This window comes from Lampetra planeri, chromosome 16, assembly GCF_965212315.1.
Source record: "Lampetra planeri chromosome 16, kcLamPlan1.2.h2, whole genome shotgun sequence".
NCBI lineage: Eukaryota > Metazoa > Chordata > Hyperoartia > Petromyzontiformes > Petromyzontidae > Lampetra > Lampetra planeri.
In genome coordinates, this window is record NC_136122.1 from 8,514,199 (window position 1) to 8,540,206 (window position 26,008).

Consider the following 26,008-nt stretch of genomic DNA (forward strand, 5'->3'; position numbering starts at 1 on the left):
TGACATTCAATTTTTTGTTTTGTTTTGATATGGCACAAGAAAGCTTGTGTCGCCTATTTGTTTCCTCTTTATGCGTGTAGAACATAGATTACCCATTACATCAGGTTGTCTTCTCAACCTCATGGGAGAGGCTAAATCGCAACGCACCTTGCCCCAAAATGTTTGTGCCACAGTCCTGCTGACAATTTGTTTGTATATTTGGAAGGATCCACTGTCAAAAAAATCTCGTTTTTATCAAAACCCACGTTTTGATAGTTGAGCAAACCAGATGCAAGCAGTGGCTACAATGGACCGAATGCTGGAGCACGTGCAGAGGAGCTCCTGTGTCAATCAACCCCTTCCAGATGCCCGGCTCATCTCTCTCACACATCAGACCCGAACACTCGTGGAGGGAAAACAAAGGCTGAGGAGCTGCACCTGCACTCGTGAACCAGCAGGATAGCTTCACATGAAGTGGACGCACCTCCAGGAGACTATGCGGGCTCTTTACCTGTCCTCGGCAGAGCCGACGTTGTTTGGAAATATGGTCACTCACCGACTGGACGCAAACTCGGCCCTTTGGCTGCCAAATTCTGTCCAGGACAATAATGTGGAACTTTGTCTTACAGGGTCGTCCTCATCTGCCACACAGCTTTAACTACAACGGACCAGCCCTGTTGCAAGAGAGCTTCTCATCTGGTCAGCAATACTGGACAGTGGACACGTGGAACTTTGGTCATGTTGGATTGCAGGGAGACGATAAATCCGTCGAACAGTTTCCTCCAAAGTGACCGGTTTCGCCGGTGCTTTATGGGTCGCGCGTTACGGGGTGGACGAGGGGGTGGACCGTGTGTTTGTGTTGACCGAGGGCGCAGTAATAACTGGCACAGCGTTACGCGCGCATGTACGTCAAAGCCATAGGCACTGCCTTGCGTAGGACAGGTGCTGTGGCAGGGGAGAAGACCCCGGGATAGCGTCTCTTAACGAGATCAACTATTGAAGTTGGCGCAGGGGCCGCTGAGAGTAGGCGTGCATTGTGGGTTACACGCGGTGTGTCGTCATGGGAAACCACCACAAAGCACTCGTGGGAAGACTCGTGTGAGTGTTTTGAGGCCGTAGACAAAGAGGGCGGGTTAGGACCTCGGTTTGGTGGGGTTAGCAACGCGCGACCGTGGGCGTCCGTGCGAGGCGCACCGCGTAACGCCGGCTGGATGACGTCTCGGGGCGGCGAGTGAGCCCGTCGGTATGTTGCCGGGTCGCAACGCCAACCTGGAGTGTGACACCCACCCCGGTGACACCGCGCAGAGCCGGTGATGGGTGTCTGCCAGCGAGGCATTGCCGATGCGCCGTCGCGAGCCAAGCGCTCATCGGTGGCGGACCGGAGCGGGAGCACGAGAACCATTGGGTCTTGCAGCTGACGTCTCTGCCCGATGTGTACCGCCAGAGCACCCGTGGGGAAAGAACGCCACCCACGCCCCCCGCCGTCTCCTGAACTCTCACCCTTGATCCCCGCGAGCGGACGCCGAGTCTGGCGCGTTTATTTCGGAGTCCGACGTTCCGGGCGCATCCGACCCCCTGGTGCGACGAGCCCGTTGCGCTGCAAGAGCTTTGTTGTACGCACACGGTGCACGCCAATGCGTGCTGTTGAAACTCCTCTACTCAGTACTGTTGGTGGAGTGGCCATCATTCGGTTGTAGAACTGTGAGAGGGTCTATAGTTGAATTCAAATGAAAGAGGTCAACATCTCCTTCGCACACGTATATGTACATGTCTATATACACATCCATATACAAGTGCACATACATATACAGCCAAGTCTTAAGTGTTCACGTGTTTACATGTAGGTACATGAATACTGATGCACACATAGGTGTAGATACATAACTACAAATAGATACATTCAAATAAGGCCGGCACGACAGCTGGCAGCCTTTGTCTTCTCAGGTGCTGATTTTCACTCTACACCAGGTGCTCATTTAAGGTGGAGTTGACCTAGGGGAGGCTCTGTACAGGTTAAGGTATTCGCCACTGGCGTTATCCGTGGCCGGGGATTCAACTTCGATTTCCAGGCTTTTGTAGCGCAGTGCGATAACCACACTCTGCTACAAACACGCGCTATGAATATACTCGTGTAATATATGTAGATACATATACACACGAATACACATGCACCAACCTTGCACACGCACTTGGTGTAGAACAATGCATCAGTTCAATTAAAATCCCATTCTCCTGCTCACGTATGTTGTATGCATTTGGCTCCTGTGCCTCCTGCAGACGTTTGCGATGCTGCACGAACAACAATAACCCATTCCTTGACTTGACTCGCGACTGAATTCATGCCGACTCGTCAAATTTGGAAGAATCCATACGTGGATAACCCACATATATATTCATATACACACATACATACATGCATATATACAGCCATGCGCATGTACCTTGACACATACACGTATACATGCATGTGCGCAGTGGTGGTTAAATATGAGGTTACGGTAATACCGCGATTTTTGTCTCCCCATTTTTTTAAACTTTGTTTCGCAAATACGTCACTTTATTATCAACTCCGCCATCCGATTTGCGTCGCCTCAACCCCACACACTCACGTCGCTGACGGCATCGCCCGTCCTTTCTTGCTGTCCGTCGCCTCTCGGCGTTTGCCTCCACAAACTACCCTGCAAGTCATTTTCTTGGTTCTTTCGGTAAAGTCACGTAGAATGGAAATAATAAAATAATAAAAATAAAACATAATAAAATAATTCTCACGACGTTTCGGCCACAACGCAAGCAGCCGTCCTCAGGTGAAGAACAGGTCTGTCGAGAAGACAGAGTCATTCAGACTCTGCAAGGTTGGTGCATGTGAATTCATTCAGACGCTGTCTTCTCGAAAGACCTGTTCTTCACCTGAGGACGGCTGCTTGCGTTGTGGCCGAAACGTCGTGGGAATTATTTTATTATGTTTTATTTTTATTATTTTATTATTTCCATTCTACGTGACTTTACCGAAAGAACCAAGAAGACCACTTCATGAAACTTATTCTTGGTTCTTTCGGTAAAGTCACGTAGAACCAAGAAAATTAATCCCTGCAGTCACGAAAGCTTTAAATCGAAATTTACCCTGCAAATCGCTTCGATTGACGTCGTTTCGATATTCCTCCTCGCGCCTTTCAGGAATGCATCCCCCATGTAAACCGGGGAGTCAGCTCAATCGTTGCTCACCCACGTCAAATAATAAATATATTGTCTTGAAACTCAATGGGTTTAGCTAATATTAAGCACTTTTGTAGGACAAGATATCCGTTAAAGAAAATCTGTGAAAATAATTATGTCGTAGTGGTGGTCGTAGTAGTAGGATGTTTTGGTGCGGAGAAATGGATTGCCCATGGTAGGGCTCAAACCGTGCTCTCTTCAATTCCATAAACCATGACAGTATTGGTCAAGCACAGATTAATTTAAATTAACGTCGGGTTAGATATTGTACGTGTGGCTTGTAAGTGGAAATGCCCCGTGAGTAATCGGAGTTCAAACTTGGAATATCCAATCGCTCTCCAACGTGTTTTCGGGAGAGAGATCCTCCAGATGACTTGAAGAAGCTCCAAACACGCGGAGCAAAAACGCCGGCCATCGTGCCCAAAAGCGCGCGGTACAACCCGAAAAACACATCGCAGAGCCATGCTGCAGCGCAACCGTGGAACCTACACAGTAGTATTCGGATATCCCTGCACCCAACACGCCTCCGGGACATGGCCCTTCTCCCCCCGCCGCCCCCAATCCCACCTACCCATCATCAGTGTCCCACACTCTGAGCACAGTCCATTGGCTTAGAGGGGTGAGAACCCGAGGCGGCCGCTATTTGAGGACGTAGGCGAGCAGGGCCTGGCAGATCACCAGCAAGCACAGGAGCAGCCACTCGCGATTGGACGGTCGCCTTTCCCTGGCGGCCTTTGGCACCGAGGTCTGTCGGACGAGTTCCTTCACCTTGCTGCACGCCACAGGCCACACAGAGCCGGTTATTTGTGTTGAAAGATCTTAAAGGGACTGTCGGAATTTACATTGCAAATGTGTGTTGTTTTCTGCGCGTCAAACAGACTCAAACTCGACACCAAAGGGGGAAGTGTTCGGCGTTTTAAAGAACTGGGACATTCTTGTGCCGAGTGTGTGGTGCGTAACGAGCGATGCGACCAGAACACCAGACGTGATATTTCATCATTTGTGACCAACCATCCTTTGTGCTGACTCGTCTATTAGAGCACAGCTTCTTAAACTTAGCAAAAAATATATATTTTACCAGATAAGGCCCACTGAGCTCTACAGCTCTTTTTCCAGATGCGACCTGGTCACAAATGCTGGCTCAACGAAGTGGCTTTTCACGTGGAAATTTATAACAGCCAAAAACTCTAAAACGCAAGTTTCTAAATGTGGAGGGAAAAACAGAATGAAAATCGCAGCAATCACGGGGAGAGAGACGTGCAGACTCCAAACATATAGGCGTCAAGGTCGGAATCGAACCCACGACCTGTATACCAAGCAAGACCGTTAACATCTCGCCACCGCGGCGCCCCGAGAGAAACTATTTCTCGTGACAGATTATAGTTCCCCTTTTCCAATGTCACCTATTGTATACAACACCTGACAGTTGCTACACCCATGAATGCATGTGATGTAACAGAGTGCTGATTTACGATAACAGTGCTTTGCGTCACGTATGGCAGATGTACTTTTGGCACAACGTATGTTAAAAGGAAATACGAAAGTCAATTTGTGCTCCTTACAATTTTTACCAGCAGCGGATCACATTAATTGTGGGTTTAAGAATGAAAATCCATGTTGAACCACACTCACGCTTCCCCTTTCAGACCCTTGATGAAGAGTAATTAATTTAGGATTAATTTTCAGTGGCTTTCGTTTGTTACTGCTAAAAACTGTGCATTGTTCAGGTCCTGCCAGAAAGTTGGCAACTGGGGGCATCCTGACAGTGAACGACGTGCACCTATGTAGTGAGCTGAGCGCAAATTGTTTAATATTTCACTGTTACAGGTGAAGTAGTTTGGTTGTTAATGTGCCATTATATTGAGGGACAACTGTGTGGTCTGTTGATTTTGCTGCCCTGCTCAAGCTTGATAAATCCGACCTCAGAAATATGTTATTTATTCATAATTAGTGACTTGCTCAACTTTTCCTTTATATTGCACTGCTATCGGTGTTGTTGTACTATTTGCTGTTACTTGCGCACCCGCCCATAATGGAAATCTGTGAAAAAGAGCTTCATAGCTCATCGGATTCCTCCTCCAGTCTAAATAAAGATTCTGATGGGCAAGAGAAGGGTCATCCTTGGGTATCAATGCATGGTGAAGGTGCAGCCCTGAAATTGCTTGCCCACGCCACTGCCGGCGGAAAAGGGCCTCCACTAGAGGTGACACGAGTGAGCCCCTCTGTGGAGTTTACTCGGATCATCTCACGGTGGTCGGGCATCCTGGAAGAGATGGGAGTTCCCGCACTTTACCCCACCTCACACGTTGTGCCCATAAACCAACGGCGTACCCATTTATGCTGCTGTGTGAATAGTAGGCTTACTACAGAACCTTCATAAAACATTACTGGCGTGCGGTGACAATGGTAACCGTGCATTCCGTTGTGACTACAACGTGGTTTAAATGTTACGATTCAACATTTTTTTTTTAAAAAGCTTACAGTACACTATGGGAACCTCATTTGCCAGTAAAAATATGATAATTGTTTTTTTACCCTTCTATCTGGCAACAAAACTGACACCTTTTTACAAGGAGTCATGTTTGCATAGACCACAATACCTGCAGTCATAATACAAACAAAAGACATAACTCTGATAATGTGCACTGTCCTTGAAGTTGATTGGTCCACACCCGAGACAGCTTTCCTTAGAGCCTAGTCTCACATGGGTCGGACCAGATGACGCCAAAAGGCACACATTATCAGAGTTATGTCTTTTGTTTGTATTATGACTGCAGGTATTGCGGTCTATGCAAACATGACTCCTTGTAAAAAGGTGTCAGTTTTGTTGCCAGATAGAAGGGTAAAAAAACAATTATCAAAGCTTACCGTGTAGAGAATATTTACCTGCAGATGTCATCCTGCGTTTTTCTGATGGATTTCAACACAGTGAAGACTTCCTGCATGTCCCCTCTGTGCATTTTAGTGTGGCATCTTGGCTCTGGAACAGCACGGTGTACAGAATAAGGCAACATGCAGCATTAATCACACAGCGTGACACAGCGTTGTAGATTACTATTACATGTGCAACAGTTCTTAAGAGACTCAAACCTGTCTCACTTCAGCTGAAGTGGACGTTCGTGAAATTCTGCTAACGCCACTGGACGGACATCTGTGAAAATACTGGACATCTGTGAAAACGCTTTATAGCTCATCGGATTCCTCCTGTCCAAATAAAGATTCTGATTGTGACTCCGAATACAAGAATTTGGATTGAAAATATTATTATGACACTGAAATACATGTGGCTGGTGGTGGTCATCTGGAGAAATAGCAATAATGGCAATTATTTAGCGAGGAAAGCCTCCCCAAGCCTTTCGGCTTTTTTTTCTCCCCGAAGCATCCTGGACTGGGATATTTGGCCAGTACCATGAGGGGTGGTATGTGTGAGGAAAGTATGTGACGAGTACAGGGACTCCTCTACTTACGAACGAGTTAGGTTCCAGAGGTCTGTTCGTAAGTCGATTCGTTTGAAGTCCTACTTTACTCATGTTGTACGGCATGTACAGTAAACACGGTGAATGGATTAAAAATTTGTATAATCTGTAGATGTAGATGCCACCACCGCCATCTATTGCACGGCAGTTGAACTTATGACTCTCGGTCCGAACAGGCAAATGGACATACGGGCAGGTTTGTTCGTATCTCTGAACGTACGTAAGTCGAACGTTCGTAAGTAGAGGAGTTTCTGTACTCGACCATATAAATCCCAAGCATACTCCAACACCGCCATCTTCTGGACACACGAATCAACACGCTTATAGGTACAACGCCTAAAAACCTCACGGCTCCACACCAACGACGGTGCAGCTATACCACCGGTTTAAGTCGGGGGATGCGTTCCTGAAAGGTGCCACGGCGAATATCGAAATGACGTAAATCGAAGCGATTGACAGGGTAGGTGGTGGAGGCGAGGGCTGAGAGGCGACGCGTAACGAGAAAGGACAGACGATGCTGTCGGCGACGTGTGTGCGGGTTGGAGGCGACGCAAATCGAGTCGCGGTGTTGATAATAAAGTGACGTCATATTTGTGAAACGGCGCAAAAGTGGGAGGCGTAAATCGGGGCATTGCTATATTTGTAGTCAATCAATGAACAGCATGGCACCTGCCAAGGGAATGTGGAAGTATCACCACTGGTTAGGGGCCACCAACAGAGACGAGTGCATCCGCCGTCGCCCATTTGAACAGAGAGATCGTGTGTCTGTTGGTTGCCTAGAATGTGCCCAATCTCATCAGATCTCGGAAGCCAAGCAGGGTCGTGCCTGGATAAGTGCTGGGATGGGTGGCCACCATGCAACAAACAGGCTAGCGTGGCTATGTGGTGGGCAGCAGAGGGCAGCGCTACAAAATGCATTCTTCTATTGTACAGGCGGTCTCCGGTTTACGACGATCAAAATTTACGACGTAATGCCACCACGGATCGATTTAGGACACAGCAACTTGATTTAAGACGCATACTCATGTGACTTGGGCGTGGAGCTTTTGTTTTTCTCAAAGTGTTTTTTGTGGATGTTTACCTATTAAACCCTCAAATATGGCTGATAAAAGGAAAAACACATCAGCAAGTGATGTTTACACCATTTCTGCTGTCAACAGGAAAAATAGGAGTCCGATTTAGGATGATCTGAATTACGACAAGATGAGGTTTCTGGGAACGCATTGTGTCGTAAAAGCAGGGACCTCCTATACCTTCCACGCACCCAACGTCTATGCTCTCCGCCCTTGACCACCCTGCACCGACCAGCGCGGTGAAGCATGGTCAAATAAACCCTCACAATCCGTACGGCGTTTGGAGGCCTCCAAGCGGTGGACTGACAAAGAGGGCCGTCCCATGTTTACATTTCTGCATCATCGCAATGGCGGTTCGCGCCGTGTTGTGCTGCCCACATCGCACCGTCCATGTCGGAAGAGTCGCGGTGATCGAGGTCGGGTGTCGATGCCCGGCTCTCCTGGTCACGTCGCTCGCTCCTCTTCTCGTCTTTGGACGATCTCTGCACGCGATTGATTTTCGCCCATCACAGGGAAGACCCACGCGGCAATCCAACACGCTCGCCCTCCGGAAACGCTCAGGGCTCAGATTCTACAGGCGGTCGGAGCAATAGTTCCCTAGACAAAGTCGCGACAAAGAAGTTTACTCGCAATCCCATCCTTTTATCAACATTTTAAACTAATCCACTCAAGAGTTATTCAACATTTCATTTGGGATATTCTTTGGTTCTTTCGGTAAAGTCACGTAGATAGAAAATAAAAAAAAATAAAAAAAATCCTCTTTTCTCTACCGCCTGATGAAGACCGCTTGTGTTGCGATCGAAACGTCGTGGGTTTTTATTTTATTTTATTTGTAATTTAATTATTTACGTAACTTTACCGAAAAAAACAAAGAATATGAATTCCTGTAGTCATGAAAGTTAAGTAAAAATTTCATTTGGGAATTTCAGCTTCCCAGTAACTCACTCTATGCTGCATATAGTTCTGTATTTTTCTCTTATCGGTCATCTTGCAATACAATTTGTTCAACCAGAAGTGCCCATTTATGCAAACAACTCAGTCAATTTGCAATCCACACCGTTAAGCTATAATGGTATTATTGAAGAAAAGATTACATTTTCCTTCAGATTCCACAACCCTCATAAAGCACCGGGAGGCCTAGATGAAGAGTTGTGACACAGGGTTGTAATTTATTATCACAGGCAGTGTTATTATCATCAGTAACATGCGAGCGATCCCTGCAATTTCAGATCTTGCTTGGTTAGACTCCACATGCAACATAATTGCATCTCTCTTAAACTGATAAACGATTCCCTCCCCATCAGTTTTTCATAATGGGTAATATGTTAAGTGCTTTTGTTTGCCCAAACTTCACCGTGATGGTCAGTGCTGGTAGGTGAAGAGATGGGGCGGCAGGGGAATGGGTTATTTCTGACCCAGCGGCACTGGTTCAGACATCACTCACCCACTGATGTTAGCCATGGCCGGGAATAAAACTCAGGTCATCAGGTTCATAGTGCAGTGCACAAGGCGAATGTGGGAGACTGCGTGTCAGCTGGACAGGCAATGTCAAAGAAAGGACCAAGCAGGGAAGAATGCAGATCGAAACTCAGGAGGAAGGAATGATGAATGCACCCCAACGATGGCAAAATTGATGTTAGCCACGCCCAGGAAGTTAACACAGGTAGCCAGGTTCGTTGGGCACTGCGTGAGCCACTGTGCCACCGCTGCCCTCCTACCCTATAAAAAACACGTGAAGATGCAACCCTGCAATTCCTGTTCAGCCCCCACTGCTGGCCAAAGGGCCTCTACTCGGGTGAGCTCCGAGAGAGAGCTGCTATGAAGCTATTTGGGCGACTCCTTCACTCTGACCCAGGACGACTTTGAAAGAGACAGGGAGTCACGAGCACCCTGCGCTTTATCCCACCGCCCATCGACAAACCGCCTGCGCGCCCGTTAAAACGGCCGCCCTTTACGGGAAGGGGGGGGGGTTCAGGGGGTGTCGTTGTGCCATGCGCACTCACCCGGCGGCGCTGCAGGAAGGAGCGGGCGGCGCTCGGACTGAGCCCCAGGGCGCTGGCGCAGCGCGCCACGCTCGAGTCGTGCCGCACGTGGGTCCGGATCACGCCGTCCTGCTCGTACTGTGCGATGTCGTTGAGAGGGTCCCACGGACGCAGGCTGCAACCGGCGGGGGGGGCGGGGGGGGGCGGGGGGGGGGGGGTGAAACGGTGCAAATGGCTTTGGCGAGGCACCCGAAAGGCAGCTGCGGATGCCTGTGACGTTTGCTATGTGCCCTTGTCGATGCGTTTTCGGGATGTACGCCGCATGTTCGGCACAATGTTGTGTTCGTATGTTTATGAGAGGTGCGCGGTGGCGGGATGTTAACTACCTCGCCTGGTATGCAGGAGGTCCTGGGTTCAATGTCGACTCTGACGTCTGTATATTTGGAGTTTGAGTGTTCTCCCCGTGGTCACATGGATTGTTCTCTGGGTCATTCGGGTTTTCCCTCCACATTTAGAAACATGCGTTTAGAGTATTTGGCTGCTATTAATTTCCACGTGATAAGCCACTTCGTTGAGCTATCATTTGTGGCCAGGTCGCTACGGAAAAATGTATTTATAGTTCATTGGGCCTTACCTGGTAAAATAAAATAGTTTATGGTTTACTTTTTTTAAAGTCCAACGTTTTGCTCCGTGGGCTGGGTGCTGCAGCAGGAACTGTATTCAGTTCCCTGAAGAAAGAACGTCAAATCTATCTAGCACAATTGCGAAAACTTACACGGTGGTAAAATAATGTGTAAGTCTATGGACGTGTCTGCTTTGCCACCGCCATAAAATAAACACTATGGGCCCATCAACCAAATAGGCCTGCAAACGCTCGTCCATGGAACGGTTTCCAAATTAAGCCCCCAACAGACGCAGGGTTCTCAGATCGCCTTTTGCTGAATAACGCACAGGATAGCCGGCACTGCTCGTTTAACCGGCCACATGTCAGACCGGCACCAACTCTGTGAACCTCCTCCCCCACCCCCCGCGCGAACCTACAACCACTTCGGAAAGAGCCACACGGCGCAACGGCGGAAACCTGGCCATGAAGCGATCCGTGTTTAAATCGAGTGGGGGGGGGGGGGCACTTACTCTGCGTATTTGTACTGCCACTCTCCCACGAGGGGCTCCAACTCGAAGAGGCACGGCGTCCACTCCTCCTGCTGCTCGGCGCGCTCGCGAGCCCCCTCCCTCTGGGCCTCCTCCAGCAGGAACTTCTGCTGCGTCGCCTCGTGCTGATCCCGCTGTGAGATCGCCGTCGTGACGTGCTGCCACAGCCTGGCTTGTGCGTGTGTGTGTGCGTGTGTGCGTGCGTTTGTTTTGTGTGAGGAGGAGGAGGGGGGGGGGCGGTGGAGCAGTCGTTAGCGCACTGTGCCGACATTCCGTAGCACGCATTCAATTGTAGAGCCGCAGCGCGGACAGCCGGTGGAATATTTGCGTCTGAAATTGCCGCATCTGCGGTCGAGTAATTCGCATCTACGGTTGAGGAACAAGCCATAGACAGCCCCGTTGTATGCATGTACGTTGAACTTCTTTCGCACCGTACATTGCCAACCGTGCTAATCGGAGGTGCGGGGGGAGGACAACAAACTAAATCCACTGATGGATGAAGGCCTACAACCCCGCCCTGCAGGTCATGGGGGTCATTTGACCACTCAACCACGCCGGTCATTGCGGATGGGTAAAGGTGGGAGCATCAAGTTGAGTACAACAATGGCTTTGTCTTCACTGCCCTCTACGTACTGCCCACAATGGATACTTGCAGCAGCCTATAACAATAGGCAAAGCAATATCTTCGATGTCTGAATTCATACATCGCGTATGTAAACATGTGTCTAAAAAAAAACACTTGTTATTAACACTGCCTTACCACGGAAAAAAAATAGATAAATTATCAGCCAACAGGTCAGCAATGGTCACAATTCAGTTAAAAGAGGGGATAGAGACGGATAGATTCAGAGTTTTCGGTTGGGGTCTTTGTCCTGAAAACGTAATGACAACATAAGTGAGTTCACAGCCAATATAGCAATGCTGCAACCCGGTGTGAAGTCTTCGAAATCAGAATCTTTATTTATCCTGGATAAATCCGATGATCTACGAAGCTCTTGTTCACAGATGTCCAGCAGGGGCACGGGCTCAGAAAGTAACAGCAACAAACGATCGGAGTGCAAAGTGTAGGAGAGGAAAGCAACCCACTGAAAATAAAATACTGGAAATGGATAAAGTATTGCATTAGCATTGCATTAGTACACCAATAATTGTTCCTTTTGCACCGCGTCACTCACTTCTCCGACTCGTAGTCGCCCTGCTCCTCCAGGTGCACCAGGTGCCTCGTCAGCCTGCGTGCCCTGACCTCAGCGTCCGGATTCCAGAACTCCTCCGAGGCCCCCGTCTTGTGGTCCTGGATGAACACCTCTCGGTCCTGCAATGCAGTGGCGGCGCTAGCTTACGGAATGGGCCAACCCAAGCCAAAGCGTCAGGGGCACGACGCTGGCTAGGAGATGTTAGCTACCTCGCCTGGTATACAGGAGGTCGTGGGTTCGATCCCGACCCTGTATGCCTGTATACAGGCAATCCTCGGTTTCCGTGCTTTTTTGGCACGCACGTTTTGGAATAACGCGGCGCTTTGTATTTAGACCTTTTATTGACATACGAGAGGCAATTTTCGGAATAATGTCACCCGCAATGTGACATACGCGCCACGCCCAGCCTGGCACCACCACCCAATGGCGTTGCCAGCAGCCAGTGCGGTACGGTAACTTGTGTGAAGGGATCATTAAGAACACAGGTGGCCGGATGTCTAACATGCGGAGGGGAAGGGGCACAGGTGATGAAGGGATATAATTAATGAGAGGGTACTCAAGCAAGAGAACACAGGTGGTGAAGAGTTAAGGACCGAGTAATATATTGTGTGTATGCGTATTGTATTGATATAGGCGAGGATGATTTAGGCAATTATGTCTGCGAGTGTGAGTGAAATCCCCTAACCCCCCTCCTTTGCCATTATTTCTTATGGGAAAATTGCTTTTGACATTCGCAATTTTGAGATACGCACGTTTTTCCAGGAACGCATCTATCGCGTGTGTCAACGAGTGTCTGTATTGTGGAGGAGGCTCGTGAAGGACACTACTGGGCAGTTGGAGGGAGGCAGTCGCCGTCCAACAACAACGGAGGGCGGAGGAGCAACGCTCACAACAATGAGCGGAGCGCCAGGTGGCTAAAGCACAGCAAGTTGGCACAGTAGGGGGCACAGGTGGTACATCAACCAGTCATCTCGGTCATCTCAGTCAGTCGACCCGTGGCACCTGGGTCTGCCCCCGTGACCTCCTGCCAGCGGGGGCGTTCGACACTTCACGTGGCCTCAAGGTGCACATGGCCTGGCACAAGCGTCGTGGTGACGTCACCGCCACTTAGTGGCGAATGGCGGTTATTGATGTATTTGGAGTTGCGTGTCTTTCTCCCCATGGTCGCGTGGATTGTTTCCGGATCATACGGTTTTCCCCTCCACATTTAGAATCAACATGTGTTTTAGTATTGGGTTGATATAAATTTCCACACGGTAAGCCACTTCATCGAGCTGTCATTTGTGGCCAGGTCGCTTCTGAAAAAATAGCTATATAGCTCAATCGGCCTTACCTAGTAAAATGTTTTAAATCGTTTTTTTAGTTTATAATGAGCATTCACGTCACCTTGCGTGTGAAGGGAGAAAATCGCGGACTCAAAAACACCACCATTGTTGTCCAGAGTGTTTCCCCGGTGTCTCTGCGCCCCCCGGAGTCGGAATGATGATGTGTTTACCCAGTGGCCTTCCAGGGTGCAGAGGACTTCCTTGCCGAGTTGGATTTTTCCAGAAATCTGATTCACGCAGTCATTTCCACCAAGCAAGGGCTGGCGGATAGTGGGGGCGGGGGGAAGAGTACAGAGTCATCATGTTGCATTATTGAGCCTTTGACATTTATCAAGTTACACAGGGTCATTCGTTTATAGATGCTCCACTCAAATAACAGGGAGAAATTATGAGAGAAACGTCATTCAAAGCCTCCACAATGCTGTCTAAATATTAAAATCCCCCCACGAGAGAAACAGAAGTGTCGCCGCTTACAATGAACAGTAAAAGAAGACAAACGTACGGACGATAATAAAACAGGAAGAAATCACACAGGGACTCCTCTACTTACGAACGAGTTAGGTTCCAGAGGTCTGTTCGTAAGTCGATTTGTCCGTAAGTCCAACTTTACCCCTGTCGATTCCAAACATGTTGTTCGGCGTGTACACTAAACACGGGGAATGGCTTTAAAAGTTGAATAATCTCCTGTAGATGTAGATGCTACTGATTCTCCACGTTCTGCAGATGTAGATGCCACCACCGCCATCAATTGCGTGGTGGTTGAACTTACGACTCTCGGTCCGAACAGGCAACTGGACATATGGACAGGTTTGTTCGTATCTCTGAACGTACGTAAGTCGAATGTTCGTAAGTAGAGGAGTCCCCGTGTGTGCTATATATCAATACACTCGTGACATGTTTTTAACGCTCCTCTAAGACACAGGACGCTCGCTTTCACAATACCCCAATCAACGGTTGAGAGGTCAAGAGGGTCACCAGAGGTCAGTGGGGCACCTATCAATGGATCTCCCTCTATACAGTACAATAAGCGTACATAGCAATCTCAAGAAATTGAGCAAGCGCTATAGTTTCTTCTGAAGGTGGGATTGTTTTCAGATCATTTGTTTTTATTGAACTCACCTTTGTTTCTTGTCGCTTGCATTATGTAGGACCCCCCCCCATTAAATATGTATCACGCTTATGAATAATACAGCAGCAGTGCCTTTAGTGAATAGGGAAATAAAACGTGAATTACCATTGCACACAGACGAGCTTTTCATTCGTAATCTCATTGGACACTTCAGGGAGGAAGCGGTGGAGCATTTAACCCTTCTGATAACTGTTTCCCTTTTCGATGACATATGTGTACGTAATAGTTTTTTTATGGTTCCGATGACGTACGGAGGCTCCCACAAGGCCATGCAGGAAAGCGCGTGGCACAGCTTGGCGTCAGCTATCTTAGAGTGCGGCCGTGTCGCTCCAGTTCTCTGCGTCGCTACAGTCTTCTGCGGTGAGTTCAATGTCTTTTAAAAAGAACGGCGCTACGCCTCTCTAAGTAAAATTAGCGCCGAATCGATTGCGTGTTCCGAGATTCAGCGGCGAACGGGACATCCCACCCTGCAACTTGCAGTTGTCTCGAAATGGGAAAGGGTTAACAGCGCGCTTGTGCCCTACGAACGCTGCGAACTCGGTTCAAGTCCCGGCCACGACTGCCATCAGTGGCGAGTGATATCTGAACCAGTTGTACCCCTTCACCAACCCACACCACGATGGGCTTGGTGAAGTATGGCCAAACAGTCCCCATGGCTGACACGCCATGCGGTGGGAGGCCTTGATCCAGTCGTGGATTGACCAAAGGACTGTTCAATTGTAATCGCCGCAATAGGAGGTGGATGTAGGCACACCTTATATTAGCACAATTCTGATATAAAGCGACACATTGTTACATTGCACAGGTGAGGTGGAAGGCAAAGGACTTCTCCTGCTATAAGCACACTTCGGATATGAGCACACTTCGGATATGCTCCTAAGAAGTGTGCCTATATCCAGCGTCTATCCTCATGTACTATGCAATTGTTTTTGTAAAGAACGACACGGTGTATTGCTATGCATTTAGAAGCATGCATGTGTTAATGCAACAGCTTTAGCAATTGATGTGTGCTGGCTTTAGCATTTACCCTGAGCTTGAACTCAATGCTGGCGCTGTAGCCGGTCTTCTGGCACTCAATTCCAATCTTTCCACCAAGCTCCAGTGTCATGGTCCCATACAGAATGCCTGCAAAGGGGGGGGGGGGACGGAGATATTGACAGCTGGGATGATGAGTTAAGTCGATTATTGACAAATAATTATAGTGGACAACTGTTGCTGTGATCGATTACGTGCGCCCCTTTGAAAACTTATCCGCCACTCTGATGTCCCCTGCAAACCACAAACGGCATGACGTAAACCGATGATGCCTGTGACGTCACCAATCCAAGCCCATCACCTCCCGTCCAGCGGCACACGTGGGAACAGAGGTGAGACTTTTTTTCTGCACCCACCCCCCCACCCCAACATCCGGCCCCCTCCCCCAACAATTAGTTTGTATCCGATTATCCGAGTAATAATCGGCAAGCATAAATCGGAGAGCCCAGCTTTGGCGAAACGGGTTCGACTCCCCGCTCAGCGTGAGCGCGTTGGTCTTGCGAGGAGCGAGGGCCCCGGCTGTGGGCGGCACCTTTGCAGTGGGCGTAGGGCATGGTGATGACGTACTCCTCCCCTCGCTCCAGCAAGCTCAGGCGGACCGTGCCGTCGAGGATCGCCGACAGCGAGTTTCCTGGGAGGGTTCGAAAGGTCGGAGAGACGCAGAGCGAGTGACCGGGCAGCGATCGTCTCCCGTTTTGCAGCCCCCGAGCGAAGTAAAGGGAAATGACACATTTCTAGGCCAAGAGCGAGTATGTCCATCGGACATTGGCTGTTGATTTTTTGCGTAGCTTTTTTTTCCGGTATTTTTAAAATCCTCAATTTATTCCAATATTACGTCATGAGGAGAATTAACAAATCGTGCAAAGCAGTGCACCCCTTTGTTGTCAGATATTATCTGCAGAATAGATTTTTCACAGGATCTCTCTCAGGAGATCTGTGAAGTGATATTACAAATATATCAATCTTGATTTGAAGCTTTCGTGACTGCAGGAATCCATACTCTTTGGTTCTTTCGGTAAAGTCACGTAGGTAGAAAAAATAATAGATCACGACGTTTCGATCGCAACACAAGCAATCATATTCTTGGTTCTTTCAGTAAAGTCATGTAGAAGGGAAATAAAAAAATAATATAATAATAAAAATATAATATAAATATTATTTTATTATTTCCCTTCTACGTGACTTTACCGAAAGAACCAAGAATATGAATCCCTGCAGTCACGAAAGCTTTAAATAAAAAAATACAAGCAACCGTCTTCAGATGAAAAAGACTCATTTTGCGATCGAAGACTCTATTTCACCTGAAGATGGTTGCTTGTGTTGCAATCGAAACTTCGCGATCTATTATTTTTTCTACCTACGTGACTTTACCGAAAGAACCAAAGAGTATTACAAATATATATTTTACATCATAGGGGTGTGAACTTTCCCACACACACTCTGCTGTGAAATTGTCCCGTGACATTTAAAACCGCCAAAATCTTAACATTCTCGGAGATGTAAGTTGGGCAAACTCTTTTCACAGTTGCAGCAGTCACGCCAGAGCCGGCCCTAGACCTTTGGGGGCCCTAAGCAAAATTTGGTTGGAGGCCCCTTTGATGTATGATTTTTTTCACCCACTAGCTAGCAGTGACTCTAGGGGGCCCTCTGCTGGCCACGGGGCCCTTTGCAATTGCAAGGGTCGCTTAGTGGCTGGGCCGGCTCTGAGTCACGCCGTTTGTAAAACGTTGCGTCGACGAGTGCTCGTTGCGGCAGACTCTGCCGGCCGCGTTGGCGTTGCGTTGTCACGCAACCGAACGTCGAGGGGAGAGCCCTTACCGTAAAACTTTGATCGGGCGAACACGGTGGCGCTGATACAGAAGCCATCCTTCCGGTTGCTGACGTATATTGCGGAGACGGGAGGATGATGAGACACCTAGAAGGCAATGGAGACGGTTGTGGGTGTGTGTGTGTGTGCGAGCGGTCGCGTAGCGATTAGCGCGCTGAGCTACGAACCCGGTGACCTGAGTTTGATTCCCGCTTACGGCCAACATAACTGACAAATTTCTGAACTGGTCCTGGGCCTGCTTTAGGTCGACTCAGCCTTTAGTGAGTGCCTGGTGTGGTGTGTAAGCATCAGCACTGGGGAGACAAAGGCGGCCGAGCACGGTGTTGGCCACCCACCCCCTTGTGTGCCGTGTCGGCCTTCATAGTTTCTCGCTAACGGCACTTGTCATTACAGATCTGTTTGGGCTACGTCGCTAATACCCAAGGCGCGATCATTGAAACCAGTGTTCCTTCTAATAGGGAGCCCTCACCCACGTCAGAATTCCTTGGAAAAATAGTTGGCAACCCGCACGTGTTTATTTTCTAAAGCGAAACCCACGGCAGCTTCATTGGAAGTCATCCACTCTTGGTTGCCTTTTGTTGTGTTGTCTCGCCGCAGATGGCCACAGTTCAGTTCCTTGATTAGGTATAGCCCTGTGAGCCATTCGGCTCTTGGATCGGGTGCAACCGCAACAAACAAAAACATGAACAAGCAACATCTTAAAACACGGCAAAACCAATACCTCTGCCGTGGCTGACCATTGCTATAACGCTGTGGGCTCGCATGATATTGTTTTTTCCCGAGACCAAGGTACTCGGCAAACCTTCGGGCTACTATCAAAGGTTTGTTCATGAAGCCATCCAGATATATAAACATAACTTCAACCGAGAAGATGGATACTAATTGAGCAATCATTGGAAGGATGTTATTAACCAGGTAAAACCATAACTGTTTATGGTTGTTCAATCATATCTGCTGGGTACTAGTCTATTTTTCCGAGTTAATTTCCCCCCGCATCCCCAGCGTTTGGCATTGCTGCTGCATTGGCATTGTTGCTGCATTGGCATTGTTGCTGCATTGGCGTTGTTGCTTCATTGGCATTGTTGCTGCATTGGCGTTGTTGCTTCATTGGCATTGTTGCTGCATTGGCGTTGTTGCTTCATTGGCATTGTTGCTGCATTGGCGTTGTTGCTGCATTGGCATTGTTGCTGCATTGACGTTGTTGCTGCATTGATATTGTTGCTGCATTGGCATTGCTGCTACATTGGCATTGTTGCAGCATTGGCATTGTTGCTGCATTGGCATTGTTGCTACATTGGCATTGCTGCTGCATTGGCATTGTTGCTGCATTGGCATTGTTGCTGCATTGGCATTGTTGCTGCATTGGCATTGTTGCTGCATTGGCGTTGTTGCTTCATTGGCATTGTTGCTGCATTGGCATTGTTGCTGCATTGTCGTTGTTGCTTCATTGGCATTGTTGCTGCATTGGCATTGTTGCTGCATTGGCATTGCTGCTGCATTAACATTGCTGCTGCATTGGCACTTGTGCACCGCCCGTGTTTCCGAGTTAACTCCCCCCGCATCCCCCCCCCGCATCCCCCCCCCCCGCATCCCCCCAATCCCCCCAGCTCTCTCGGCCTTCCACTTCCAGCGCTGCCCACTCCCCCCCCCTCCAGCTTCACGTCCCTCTCCTAGCGTCCGCGCAGCGCTCCCCTCCCCTACCCCCCCTCTCTCTCCCCCCTTGCCCCCCCCCCTCTCTTACCTATATAACCTCTTACCACGGCATCTCTCTCCCACTTCAGCAAAAAAAAAATTATTGCTGTGGTTTTCCCACCTGATGATGATTGCTTGTGTTGCAATGGGAACGTCGTGATTTGTTTTGATTTTATTTCAAACTACGTGACTTTACCGGAAGAGCCAAAGAGTGGAGTATCTTAAAGTGACTACGCGCAACAGAAAAATCCAGAGGGAGCATAACAATTCACCGTCTCCATCCGCGCAATCAAAAGCCGGCTAAATTCGTGCATTGTCAACTCTTCTCAAGGACACCCTCTCCATTATACATCCCAATGCCGTTCATCGCACGCACATTAGACGTACCCCCTGGGGGTGGGCGGAGCTAGGTTTGTGAGTCGTGCAGGCACTGGCGCCGTTTTGGATGGAGGAGATTAATTACAGCATTTATATGAAATATAAAAAATTAACCCGTAAAAACAAAGTTTTTCACTATAAATCCTTTATATGCGTGGCGGCTAGAGTCCTCTCGTCCTCTGGCTTGAGATGGCTGCCACTTATGGGTCAGATGATTGCCTGCCACCATTAAGCAATTGGTAATTAAATATATTTATTTTTTTCCTAAAAAGTGTAAGATTTTGGGAAAAAAAATTCACGAAAATAAATTGTCACGCACAACGAGTCTGTGTGCAAAATGTCAGCTCGATTGGATCACGGGAAGTGGGTTAAAAAACGACCGAAAGATTTGCACGGTCGTAAGCGCGCAAGCGAGCAACTGAACTTAATATTAAGGATTTATAAACAACTCGACACATTCGTCAAAGACACTGTGGCCTTAAAAAGAAAAACAGCATTTCAGAGGCGGCGTTTCGGGCAATAGCACTTCTTCACAGCACAAACGTTCAGACAGGCAGAGTGTATTAGGACAGCATTACAGTTTTGAGACGGTGGTATCTATGTGTGTGTTTATCAGTTACATTTTAAAAAACAATCAGCAAGGAGGTGTTGATCATGTAATACTGAAATAACATTTTGGTCACTAAGCCAGTGCCCATTCCAGTAAACATTGGTCCAATGGAGACTCATAGGCTGGTAGACCAAAACATGTTATTTAATTAATATTTAATTACCCACAATCCACCATGACAGGACATTATACAAATTTTGCGATTAGTTATATGGGTTAGCTATTCATAGGTCATAAGCACTCTTGTGATTATATAATGATTAAAGTGAGAATCAATAGAGTTTAAATGATTAAGTGCAAATTTCCGCTCGCACTAACTGCTTATTATTTACCGTGTCCATGATCAAACACGGACACTAGACAAAATATTATGATTCAAAGGGAACAACAGCTGTTAAATATGCATGGGGGAGATGCAGGTTTGGAATTGCAGAGACAGAGCAACACATGGATCAGGGAACAAAACACAACTCGCAGACATATTTAGTATGGAGCTGACTTAAAACTACACTAAAACCAGGTAAGGCCCGCTGAGCTATAGAGATCTTCAGAAGCGACCTGGCCACAAATGATAGGCCAACGAAGTGGCTTATCACGTGGAAATGTATTGCAGGCAAATACTCTAAACGCACGTTTCTAAATGTGGAGGGAAAAACCGGGGAACCCGGCGAAAAATCCACGCGACCACGGGAAGAACATGCAAACTCCAAATATAGGTGTCGGGAACGGGATCGAACCAACAGCCTCCTGTATACCAGGTGAGGTAGTTAACATCTCGCAACCTTGGCACCATATAGAAGGCACGCTGGCCAATTGATGCAAATTGCGGCCAAAGGAGAGAACATGCCCACAAGGGGGTGACCGTCAAAGTGAAGGAGTTACGAGACCAGCTGATGTGCTGATGTGAAGTGAGATGTAACGTGGCATCAGGCGACGATGAAGGATGGTGACGTCGTGAGGAGGCATTCGTCCATAAGTAGATAAACAATGATACCTGTTCAGCGATGTAGTAGGTCTTGCTGTCGGTGGAGGGATGGTACCACATGCATCGGAAAGTTTCTCCAAGAATTGGGTTGTAAGGCTTCTTTGGTCCCTTTTAAATAGAGGAAAAACCACAATTCAGCATTCCCTCGGTGCGGACTCCGCACAGCAGGGTGACATGTTGATGGACTGCAGCTTTATCGAGCACAACAGTGTTTGCGGCAGCCTAATATGAGTCTGTCTCATTAGGGTGACTTAGTGTGTGTGTGTGGTAGAGCAAGTCTCAGAGCAGTCAAGACAACAATTGACTGCTTGTGGTGTATATATATATCTCAATTATCGATTTATATGTAAAAAAATATTAATGTTTTTGTTCGGTAGTTAATATTACGTAATTTTCTTCACGCGAATAAGTTAAATATGGTAACTTTTTTCTTCCTAATTGTGTCATAAGGTTCCCATTGTGTTTTGTTTATAGATTGAAATTGCTCTTTTGCAGTATACATATTTTGGCAGATGTCTCCCTTGAAATAAGGATCTTCCGGTTTAAATTGGCTCTTAGTGACATGAGCGTGCACTATACTAAATGTAAACTCTGTATCCCTTTGTCTAATTATACATCTTATGGAGAGACAGGAGCCCTGCTATGAAAATGTGGAATTCACGTTTGTTTACTGGACTGGAATTGGACATAGCTGATGTTTTTCGTCTGAAGTATACACGCATGCCGTCTTGAATCGCGCTTGTAACACTTATTTTTTTTGCTTATACATCTGATCGAAAATATAACTTTTCGTGATAGATTTCGCTTCGACATGCGCCGCAACATTTTCATGGTGGGCCTTTTCTCGAGTACCTGTGGTTTTTTGTAGAAGCCGGAGAGATACCACTGTACCACCTGTTTCATGCGGCCGTAGGCATTCTCCTCCAATGCCGCTCTGGTGAAACAAAACAACCCGCACCGCTCTAAACGTCTTAACTGAATCTCGCAAAGCCACGGAGGCCGCATCCCCATGGCAACGAGTGAGCGAGCTGGCTCGGTACTCGTACCGGGCTGGATCCAATATCCAGTAAACATGCAACATCGAGCCACCATTGGCATGTGTATTCTAGGTTATTTCGGTAAAGTCACGTAGAAGGTAAATAAAATAATATAAAACAATAAAAATTCTCACAAATCTTGAGAATTTTTATTGTTTTATATTATTTTATTTCCCTTCTACGTGACCTTACCGAAAGAACCAAGAATATGAATCCCTGCAGTCACGAAAGCCTTAAATCAAAATTCATTGGCATGTGGTTGAAGCTGATGTACCAACATTGGCTTAACGTTCCATGTTTACTGGGCAGTTCCCATTCCAAGGGCAGTTATCCCAGATTAAACGAATTCAAAGCTTGCAGCCATGACCACCCCCACCCCCAAAAGGCAGGGTTAGAGATCTGTGCTGCACTTTATCTTTAAAAGTGACGCCGATTGCATTCAGCCCGGTTGCCAACTTGCGTTGCGCACAAACGTCGCCATCGGTGTCCGGTCATCCATCATCGATGTGGCCTTTACCAAGTGATGCCCAGCTACTGAAGGTCTTTGGTCATTGATCGCTCTGCTTGCTCATGGCTGCATCCACAGCCCCCTCTACTTTGGTTTCTTACGCAGGTCACAGGCTATGGGAGTGGCCTTAACGAGATAAAATTTGAGATGCCACCTGCATCCTTTGTTTTTCAATTGCCAAGCCAAGCTCGTGCAACCCGATCCCATGCTTGGGGTTCTGTACATGTGTCGTGATCCGCAGCATTGTTACGTGCCTGGCAGAGTGGGCGTTGTTGTGCGGGGATGGGTGGGACATAGGGGAGGGGGTGATCCCATGGCGTACCATGATTCATGGAGCACAGGGACACGGATCTGTATGAATATATGTACGTTTAACTTCTATCGCACCATACGTAGTCGACCGTGATCATCGGGGAATCTGGACCCTGCTGTTGTTTCTGCGGCCAAAGCTGGGATGTTCCCGGGCTGGCAGAGCCTGGTTCCCAGTAGTCTTGTATCCCTTTTCCACTGGCACATCCAAGCCATTCCAGGGCTGTATGAAGCTAGGCCGTCGTAGGTCAGGAGGAGCAGGTTGCTTTTCCCACTGCAGAAGCCAAGCCATGCCACGCTGGCATCACACGTGATGCGTGACGTCATATCAACGACGCGGCGACACCGTGTCCTCACAGTGTACTGACTGACGTCACATGCAATGATTGCGTCATTAGTCCCGCCCCTTGGCCCTGATTGGTCCCGAGGTAGATTCAAATGTTTTTGTGAGGCCAGCCTATATCGCAGTTTGGTTCTGGCTTGGCATGACTAATAGCCAGTGGAAAATCACCCTTCCTTACCTTGAGGGCCCTTCGCCAGCTCGGCTCGGATGTGCCGGTGGAAAAAGGGACAATCTTCTCATTCTTCTGTGCGGCTGATGTAGATGCAGAGCAACGACTACGATTTCACACCCAGGTGGTCATGCCAGATAGCCGCGTCAGGAGCAGCGGAGAGTGTTTCGCTGTGGATGATGGCAGCCTTCACGCGGCCCACTCTGTTCAGTGAGAAATCACGACGAACGGCGCCAATGCGGCGACCGAACGTCGACCGTCGATCTCCCGGTCTCCGGAGCAACGACACGGCACAAAGGGACAACGAAAGCGACGGTGCCGGGACTTCTGCGAGCATTTGGTGTGCGCGCAAGGGATTGGCCGGGTCGCCGAGTCGGGCGGCTCACTGCGAGAGCAGGTCGGCGTGGTAGTAGTAGTCGGAGAGCTTGTCCAGAAAAGACCTCGGCTCCAGCACGAAGGTGGGCAACACCACGCGCGACAGGTCCATGCCTGGCCGCAGCTGCTTGATGAGACCCCAGATGAGACCCTTGTGCTCCTCCGACACCTCCTCCATCTGCGACAGTTCCCCCACCTGCGCGGGACCGCAAAGCATTTGCCGCGTCGTCACGGACCGAGAATTGACCACTGGGCATCATCATCGTCATTATTCGGTGATGCTGCTGCTGCTGCTGCTGCGTTGGCAGTGGTGCGCGAGGACAAATTCCGCACACCTCCGATTGGCAGGGTTGGCTACGTACGGTGTGCAAAAAGTTAAACATGCATACGTGCAGATAACAAGGTGCTCGTAAATCAGAAAAAGTAAAAAAAATACATAATTAGCAACATTTTCAGAAGTGGCCATTCTTCGTAGCGCAATGCGAGAAGAGGAGGCAACGGCCACTGACAGAAAACTTAATATTTTCGTGTCCTGTGAAGACTCACAGATTTCCCAGGACAGCCACCTCAACAAGAGCACAATTATCGGGGGGGGGGCGGGGAGAAGAAAATAAAACACCAGGAGAGGTGGTGCCGCCATCTCTGGAGGCTCACCTGGCCCAGCTCTTCGTCGGTCTGCTGGCAGTACGTAGTCTCCTTGAGCCGCCCGCTGCCCCTGATGCTGTCGTCGGCTCTCTCCGACGTGTCCGAGTCGCTGTCTTCGCTGTGCGCGCCCTCGTCCCCGTCGCTGTCCGACCTGTCGGACACCCCCTCCACGTCCGTGAGGTGCGTCTGCGTCGCCTCGCTCTCATGTGTCCTGGCCAAGCCCAGTACAGGGGAGGGAGGGCAGGCGAGGTGGGAGGATGGGGGGGGGGGGGGAGGGCATTGCCGGGGTTGGCGCGACACGGTGACTTGGGACGATGAAGCCCTTGTAATGAGCGGCAGTCGCACGACCGCTCGGCCACGTTGCCATTCCCGTAGTTGTGTCAGAATCCCACGGCGGCTGATAGTGTATCATGCACGGTTGGCTACTTACGGTGCGAAAGAAGTTTAACGTGCATACATCTGCAGTGGTGTTCCACTCGAGCCGGGCTATTAAGTCATCGATTACTGTACCGACTGTCAACTTCCTGCATGTGCCGCTGGATGGAAGATGGTGAGACGGGGGGCTTGGTGACGTCGTCGTCGTCGTCAATGGCCGTGCCACACCGCGAGTGGCCTGTAGTGGGCTTACTGCCTTTGGCAGGCAGGATGTGGGGACTGTCACCATTTTTAAACGGGCCCGAGTAATAGCGTCGCGGTTAGTTCACCGCGGTATGAAACTGTTGATCTGAGTTCAATCCCTCGCCACGGCCAACATCGTTGGTGAGCGATATCTGAGCCAGTGCTGCACCCTTGTTGAGCAACTCGCACGAATCGGCGTGCTTAAATACGTCACAGTCAAACAACCCCCGTGAGCGACGACACAGTGTGGGGTTGGACTTGAACTTCTTTCGCACCGCACGTAGCCAACCGTGTTCATCGTAGGTGGCCTTCATACAGCAGTAGATTAACCGTAAGTTATTTTCTGTTAATCTGTGGACAGTTTGCAAACCGCGATAATCGCACAATGACTGTGAATGCAAATAGAGCGGAGAGAATGGATCAACGGATGCCACGGTCGGATGTGCTTTCCCAGCTGTCTGGAACACTCTTCCTTCCGATATTAGGAAGCCACTGGAGCTATTCACTTTTAAAACTAATTTCTATAAAACTGCTTTCGTGTTTTAGTTTGTTGCCCTTCCCCTGTACCTCCGATTGGCACGGTAGGCTACGTACGCTGCGAAAGAAGTTCAACATACACACAGCAGAATTATTTGCTACCTTGGATGGCTACTGAAGGCAGACTCGATATCAAAATGGGGAAATAAAAGAGGCAGGCTAGCGCAGGTTGGAGTGCTTCTGGAAAGCTGAAGCTGACAGTGAAAAGTAACGTACCCATCGTACCCGGGGGAAAAATGTATTAATCACTGCCTGCTATGAGGTATCATTCAGAAACTCGGTCATTAGCAAAAAAAAACAGAACAAAAACTAGAATTGTGCAAAGAAGCATGGAGAGAGGCACGTTTGGAATTACATTAGTTTGCGTTTAGTTTGTTGTCCTTCCCCCGCACCTCCGATTAGCACGGTTGGCCACGT

General features: G+C 48.6%; 1 protein-coding gene across 1 annotated transcript in view; it reads right to left on the reverse strand.

Annotated features, from left to right (window-relative positions):
* Positions 1-3,769: 3,769 nt before the first annotated feature.
* Positions 3,770-26,008, reverse strand: part of OSBPL5 (oxysterol binding protein like 5) — a 64,703-nt gene continuing 42,464 nt past the window's right edge. Inside the window, exons 9-22 of the mRNA XM_078601488.1 lie at positions 24,446-24,647; positions 23,803-23,987; positions 21,903-21,984; positions 21,060-21,158; positions 17,376-17,472; positions 16,090-16,188; positions 15,550-15,647; positions 13,564-13,653; positions 12,051-12,187; positions 10,858-11,043; positions 9,745-9,898; positions 8,127-8,223; positions 6,079-6,172; positions 3,770-3,964 (exon numbers count right to left, since the gene is read on the reverse strand). Of these exons, the coding sequence (XP_078457614.1) occupies positions 3,832-3,964; positions 6,079-6,172; positions 8,127-8,223; positions 9,745-9,898; positions 10,858-11,043; positions 12,051-12,187; positions 13,564-13,653; positions 15,550-15,647; positions 16,090-16,188; positions 17,376-17,472; positions 21,060-21,158; positions 21,903-21,984; positions 23,803-23,987; positions 24,446-24,647 (1,753 nt within the window). The 3' untranslated portion in view covers positions 3,770-3,831. The remainder of the gene's footprint in view (positions 3,965-6,078; positions 6,173-8,126; positions 8,224-9,744; positions 9,899-10,857; positions 11,044-12,050; positions 12,188-13,563; positions 13,654-15,549; positions 15,648-16,089; positions 16,189-17,375; positions 17,473-21,059; positions 21,159-21,902; positions 21,985-23,802; positions 23,988-24,445; positions 24,648-26,008) is intronic.